At 45.2% G+C, this 7,613-nt stretch overlaps 1 protein-coding gene across 1 annotated transcript in view; it reads right to left on the reverse strand.

The window, feature by feature from the left end:
* Nucleotides 1-1,703, reverse strand: part of usp54b (ubiquitin specific peptidase 54b) — a gene marked incomplete at both ends in the record, with an annotated part of 46,194 nt that extends 44,491 nt beyond the window's left edge. The window contains one exon of the mRNA XM_083994855.1: nucleotides 1,548-1,703. Within this exon, the coding sequence (XP_083850981.1) occupies nucleotides 1,548-1,703 (156 nt within the window). The remainder of the gene's footprint in view (nucleotides 1-1,547) is intronic.
* Between the last annotated feature and the right edge of the window lie 5,910 nt (nucleotides 1,704-7,613).

Below are 7,613 nucleotides of genomic sequence, written 5' to 3' on the forward strand. Positions count from 1 at the left end.
TGTTGAGACACATTCCTCCTCATTTCACAAATAAACTTCATGTCCTTCACTTTGTCTTTTCATCTGTCTTTCCCTCCCTGGTTTTCCCCTCCACCCCCCTCCCTTCTTCCCCCCCTCCTCTTACCTTATTTGACTCTTTAAGTCCAGTCTTTCTCCCAGCAGTATCCCCTTTAGTCTTCTCATCAGTTTTGTCATACTGTATACTCCTCATCCCTCTTTCTTCTCTTCTCCTCCTTCAGCAACTTTTCGTCTTCTCATCTATCCCTCTGCTCTCTTCAACTCTCCCTAAGCTTCTGCCCCATCACCTCCCTCCCTCTTCAGCTTACTCTCTCTCCTCTTCCCCTTTTCTCTCTACCTCTCCCTCTCCCTCTCTTTCAAGCCAGTAGTCAAGAGGCATTTGTGTGTGTGTAGGTATGATTGTGCCAGCTGGAAGTCTTGGGAGGAGGGAAGAGTGTGTGTGTGGAGCGAAGAGAGAGAAAGAGAGAGAGGGGAGATGCAGCAGCAGCAGCAGCAGCGGCGGCGCAGTATAAGCGTCTCCACACACTGAGTGGATGTCCACACACTGAAGCCAGACGGAGCCGTGGTGCCAAAACCCACCGAAACACGCAAACCGTCTGTTAATATGGCGCTAATCTCATCCCTGTCGCATTTAAATACTGCAGTGTGAGGAAGAGGAAAGGATAGGAGAGAAAAGGAGGGGAGGAGGGGAGAGGGGGTGGTGCATGAATGTGTGTATAGTTGCCAATAATGCATAAACGCACGACATTTCACAGGAAAACACTATCGCTCCGACGATAAAAACGCAGCGGTAACTCCAGAGAACAACTGTGCATTAGCATTTAGCAGTTGGAAAAGTGACGCATTGGGTTTCGACAGGAAACAGCGACTGTGAGATGAAAACGCTGATCCCCCCCCCCTCCCTCCCCCCTCCCCAAACATCAGATAATCAGTCCTGGAATTGTTTCTCTTCTTTACAACATCTGTCCAAGTTTTAAAGGAATAAATGTGACTGGACGAGTCCCAATGAAGTCGATATTAAATCATCATATTTAACACAGTTGAAGTTTAAAGTCCCCATAAACTTGAACCAGTCATCTTTCCCATGATGCTCTGCTGGCCTGCAGCACTGCAGCTATACCCCTCACACCTCTCGTTGTCCTTCGGGGGCTTTTACGCTGAGGTCCAGTCCTCCTCTGCAATGGCAAGTGTGGAAAATGTTGTCCCCAAGTCTCCAAATGCTGTGGTTATTTTTTTATTAGCGCAAAATTGCCAATAAAAAAGGGTCAAAACTATTTGGAGCCCTCGGTGAAAACTGTTTTGGTCGAACACACACTTGCCTAAAAATAGTTGACACAAGCCTGAGGATTGAGGTCAGGTGACGGGTTCTAAATATCTCCATGATAAACATGTTACTCTCCTAATACTTTCTGAGTGCCCTGAATTCGTGTGTGTGTGTGTGTGTGTGTGTGTGTGTGTGTGTGTGTGTGTGTGTGTGTGTGTGTGTGTGTGTGTGTGTGTGTGTGTGTGTGTGTGTTTATCCGACTGACCTGCAGAGCGCTGTTGAGGAAGCAGCTGTTCTGTCCCGGCTCGTTGCTCAGGCCTTTGCTGGGTGCAATAGAGGTCATGGTTCTCGGGGTCACCAGCCCCTGCACCCCGCCTGCTGCTCCGCCACCCGACGCAAAGTAGTTCCTCTTCCACGACATCACTACCTGGACGCCCCCGTTTCCACGGCGAGGCGGGGAAGGGGCGGGGCAGCAGACCAAGCGACGGCCTCTATGTCACTCCCATGAGAGTGAGAGAGTGAGAATGAGAGAAAAGCAGAGGAGGAGGAAACGGAGGGAGGAAAACGACGAGGGAGGCGACGGCGGCGGTGGATTGAGGAGAGGCGGCGAGTCTTGAAAGTGGAGCTGGCACCCATACAACCCTCCTCCCCCTCTCCAGCCGTGTTTTTTACTTTAAAATCTGTCCACTCGCTGGAGCCAGCAGTTGGCTTTTTGTTTCTTGTTTTTCTTCTTCTAGCTCCTTGGATTTAGCGGTCTGTGTTTGAGGACATGAGAGCGTGTCCAAGGCGTCCTTTGGCAGATCGTGTCAGACAAATGTTGATTAGGCAGCAATGCTGCTCCCATGTGGAGACTCTTTCAATGCTTTCTTCTCTTTTACTTTTCCTGTAAGACACAAAAAAAACCAAGCCGTTAGGACTCCTCACTCAAAAACGTTAGAACAGCTTTAAGCAGGTTTACAAGAACAGACACCAAAAACTGATTTGAAGAGGAACTATGCAGGATTTTTAGCTTAAATATGCTCAATTTTTACCTCAATTAAACAAGTAATCGTGTATTCGAGTAATTGTGATGGTTTAATAAATGACTTGTAACTTGTTACGTGTTACTTGTTACAGGGAGAATACCTAGCATCTCTAGGCTGAAAACCAACTTTGCAAGATTAGCTCCGCCGCCCCGGTGTCCCAGCTCTCGTCTCTGCGGTACAGCGACACAAACGCGCCCCGTAACCCGTAACTAGGGGTGCACCGATTATTCGGTAACCGAATATATTCGGCCGAATATTGCAAAAAAAGCAACATTCGGCCTTCGGTGGAATGAGCGCAAAGCAAGGCCGAATATTAAAAAAAAAAAAAGTCTGATAAATACGCGGTCGCGCGACGATGGAAACGGCAGCTTAAACCCCATGGAGCTTTATTAGTAGGTGACTCCTACTGCTGTAAAAACAACAGCAACAAGAGCAGTGGGGGGGGAGCTGCACAGCGACCGCGCGCACCGTTGCACGTCGCTCCAAGAGCCCGGTGCCGGTGCGTCCTGTCTGCGGCGGAGACACGGCCACTGAGAGGACTGAGTGAGGGGACCGTTCCTGTAGGAACGCGCCTTTTAATTAATCATTTAAAAACCAAACAACAGCATGCTGAGTAGGCTACGAAAGGGAGAGACGGCTGCAGCAGTTAAAACGAAAGTTCCTCGTCCCAGCATGTCGCCAACTGCGTCCGTGGCCGACGTCTTTTAAAACAGAGTTTCCCAACCTTGGGGTCGGGACCCCATGTGGGGTCGCCTGAAATTCAAAAGAGGTCGCCTGAAATGTCAAGCAGCCTAATTGATGCATTAAAAAAAATCTGACCAAGAAAGGTTAGGAACCACTGTTTTAAAAGACACTTGGGTTTTTTTGATGAGCAACGGCAACTGGAATATTCAAAAACTGTCAGAATAGTCAATAAACATTTACTTTCTTTGAAAATTAAGTTAAAAAATATTTTATTTAAAAACTTTATAACCACTTTCAGTATTCGGTATTATTCGGTTATTCGGCCCAGCGTTTTGATTTTATTCGGTATTCGGCTTCGGCCAAAAAAATGCCATTCGGTGCACCCCTACCCGTAACCTCTTGTTTATGACAGATTAAACTACACAAATATACACGTCGTAACATCGTATATGATATATAACGTTATCTACCACTCTACTGATTGCTTTCTCGCCGGCTTCGTTGTAAACGAATGCACATGGCCGAGAGGAGGGTTAGCAAAACAGCAGGAAAGCGACCAGACTTGCATAGTTCCCCTTTAAAACATGGTTTTGTGCCATGTACTGTATTACATGTGTGGCAACAATATCTGTATATGATGAGCTCTATTTGTAGTATGAACACTGTTAGCAAACAAAAACTTCAAATGCTTTCAAGGATTAAAATGTACCCACTGCTGCCAAACTCGTCCCACTCTCACTGATTACGACACACTGAATGTTTCACGGCAACTAAAGAAGGTAAAACGTGGAGGAAGGAGAGGTAGCTACTAGCTACTACCATCTTCAGTGATGGCTAGCTAACACTACTGACTTGGCCTCGCCCAGAAAATAAGTCTGATTATCATACAGTATATGTGCAGCATGTGTGGGGATAGTGATATGCTTAAAATAGTCTTTGTGTTGCGTAAAAGGATTACAGCAGCTGACTTTTAAAATGCACTAGTCAATCATTTTGTTAAAGAGTCACTTATGGCCAACTTTCTTAATCAGACAATTCCCACTTCACACAAAGTTAGCAACTAGCTTTAAAAAGAAAGAGAGAGGGAGAGAAAATCTAATAAATGCTGTTTGCTATTGTTCCTCTATTTCCCCCAAAAGGCCCCAACAAAAAAATTGATTACTGCAGCTTTAAGTGTGTAGGTTTGATGGCATTTGCATCATAAATCGAGATCATCAGCGTCACATGAACACAACAGTGTTAGTCGGGGTAACATTGCATCAGTGATATGACACTGGGGCCGCTCGGAGAAATCTGTTATGTCATTTTATAATCAGTACTTAGGGACTTTATCTGGAGCTTATGCTGGTGCAGCATCACTGTGCACTGTTTCCGAATGAGTGTGTGTGAGATGTGGGGGGAAAAATGAGGCAGTCAGTGTGTGTGTTTGTGTGTGTGTGTTTGTCACCAGTCAGTGTGTGTGTGTGTGTGTGTGTGTGTGTGTGTGTGTGTGTGTGTGTGTGTGTGTGTGTGTGCGTGGGTGTGTGTACATGAAGTTGCGTAACACCACAGGGCAGTAACTAACAAATCCGCAGTGCCCCTCCACCCCCCCTCCTCTCTCCCTGCCTTCCCCTATAGCTTCCCCACTTTTTGGCAAAGCTCCCTCGCCTGGTTGTCGGGTTGCGTTGCCGCCACAGCACACACACACACACACACACACACACACACCCCCTTGGCGAAAGGCCAGAGGGCGCAGGGATGCTGCGGCGGCGAGCAGGCAGGCAGGCAAGCAGCGTGGGCTGTCACCATGGTGATGGCCACACGGGACTGGGGTGGCGAGGTGGGGTGATGAGGGGGTGGGACGGACGGAGGTAGAGAGGGGACATCGTGACAAGTGAAAAGCATCAGTGCGAATATGAAAGGAAACATTATGCAACAGTTAGAGAGCAGAAAATGCAACGTCAGTTCATACTTGTCACACAGTCTATCTATCTATCTATCTATCTATCTATCTATCTATCTATCTATCTATCTATCTATCTATCAATCCATCCATCCATCTATCTATCTATCTATCATCTATCCATCTATCTATCTATCTATCTATCTATCTATCTATCTATCTATCTGTCTATCTATCTATCTATCTATCTATCTATCTATCAATCCATCCATCCATCTATCTATCTATCTATCATCTATCCATCTATCTATCTATCTATCTATCTATCTATCTATCTATCTATCTATCTATCTATCTATCTATCTATCTATCCATCTATCTATCTATCTATCTATCTATCTATCTATCTATCTATCTATCTATCTATCTATCTGTCTATCTATCATCTATCCATCTATCTATCTATCTATCTATCTATCTATCTGTCTATCTATCCATCTATCCGTCTGTCCGTCTATCAGTCTGTCCGTCTGTCCGCCTGTCCGTCTATCTATCTATCTATCTATCTATCTATCTATCTATCTATCTATCTATCTATCTATCTATCTATCTATCTATCTATCTATCAACCAATCTATCTATCTATCTATCCATCCATCTATCTATCTATCCATCCATCTACCCATCCATCTATCTATCCATCCATCTATCTATCTATCTATCTATCTATTTATCCATCCATCCATCTATCCATCCATCTACCCATCTATCTATCCATCCACCCATCTATCCATCCATCTATCTATCTATCCATCCATCTACCCATCCATCTATCTATCCATCCATCCATCTACCATCCATCTATCCATCTACCCATCCATCTACCCATCCATCTATCTATCTATCCATCCATCTATCTATCTATCTATCTATCCATCCATCCATCTACCATCCATCTACCATCCATCTACCATCCATCTACCCATCTATCTATCCATCCATCTATCTATCTATCTATCCATCCATCCATCTACCATCCATCTATCTATCTATCCATCCATCTACCCATCCATCTATCTATCCATCCATCCATCCATCCATCCATCTATCCATCTACAGGAAAAAGCAGAAATCCACGTTCAATACATTCATCCATAAACAAACAAATCCAAATTACCAGAGGATTTATAAAAGGATTTGGCTGGCATGCCCATGTGTGCCATTTCTCCTCCACAGCATCCTGAGCATACAGTGTGTGTGTGTGTGTGTGTGTGTGTGTGTGTGTGTGTGTGTGTGTGTGTGTGTGTGTGTGTGTGTGTGTGTGTGTGTGTCCCGCTGAGTCTGTGCAGTGTGTGATCACACATCCCCTCGCCTTCTCTGACTGCACCTTACAGCCACACACACACACACACACACACACACACACACACACAACCAAGATCGCTCTGGCAAGCCCTCGCACAAGCGCTGTTTATGTGCCCTGTATGTGTGTGTGTGTGTGTATGTGTGTTAGTGCGTGTGTGTCCCCACATCTTCGGCTAGTTACCATGGAAATAGGCCAAGCAGCAGGCACGCGGGGGAAAAGCCGAACCATGTGATTTAACAGAGAGACACACTGTGCTGCACTGGTTGAGAAAACGCACACAGACACACACACATATGCACACATACACACACACACACATGGGGCTGGCGAGTGATGATGATGTGTATTGATGGTGGAGAGTTCCTGGAAGCCAGAGTGAGTCAAGGCACAAGTCAATCAAACTCCCTGACCCCGCGCTGGCAGGCATAAGGAGACGAGGACCTGTGGTCTGAGCCCAGGCGGCGACCACACACCGAAGACGTCTCCACGTGTGATGCTGAGGCGAGGACGCCGTGTCTGTGTCTGTGTATCCAGGCACAGACACGGCACAGAAATCAGTCCCAGCTTGACTTGAGACAGAGATCTCGGGTTATGTTAATAATTATGACTTGAGTGTAGGTTAAAAAAGCCTAAATTATTTCTTATTAAAAAATCTCAAGTGTCTCCTCTTCCCAGAAACAAATGTTCTGGTTAATTCACAGACCTCGGTGTCGACAGTTTTCATTGGAAATACTTTCTACTTGAGAAGCGGTCTCAATAAAAACAGCTGACATCATGCTCTGTGGACTTTTAAATGTCATTTTCTCCACAAACAACATTCCTCTCACATCCATTGTCCCGCAGTGGAGGAACAACTCATGCAGTGCGTTTACTTGTGCGGACTTGAGTATCCTGGATATGATCGGATTTTTTGAGTATCCCGTTTTTGTGTTTGTGCAATGTGCAATGTAAACATCATATCCCGATTTCAGAAACCAGGATGCGCCAGTGATCTGGTTTTTGAGAAACCCGGTTTTGAACTCTGAAAGAAAACAGGATACTGTGGCATGTTATGTATACGCCTTATTCCGGTTTATGGATGACTTGAATTAGCCATATTTGCAACGTGATTTTAAAATTTAAAAGTGGCAGCCCCGCAAGAAGCCACAGTGATCTCCTTTTGACAGATTGATAAAAATTGCCACGGTTTGTGTTGTAAAAAGTAAACACCACAAGCGCCTGCACAAATTAGATATAATTATCAGGAACAGGGACACTGGTATTTATCATGTAAACAGAGATATGAATAACCAGGTTTCTCTATGTTCATGTAAACACAGTATCTTGAATATGATCAGAACTGGCAGGGCTTCAGACTGCCCCCCTAAATTACAA

Source organism: Trachurus trachurus (assembly GCF_905171665.1).
Source record: "Trachurus trachurus genome assembly, chromosome: 19".
Taxonomy (NCBI): Eukaryota; Metazoa; Chordata; class Actinopteri; order Carangiformes; family Carangidae; genus Trachurus; species Trachurus trachurus.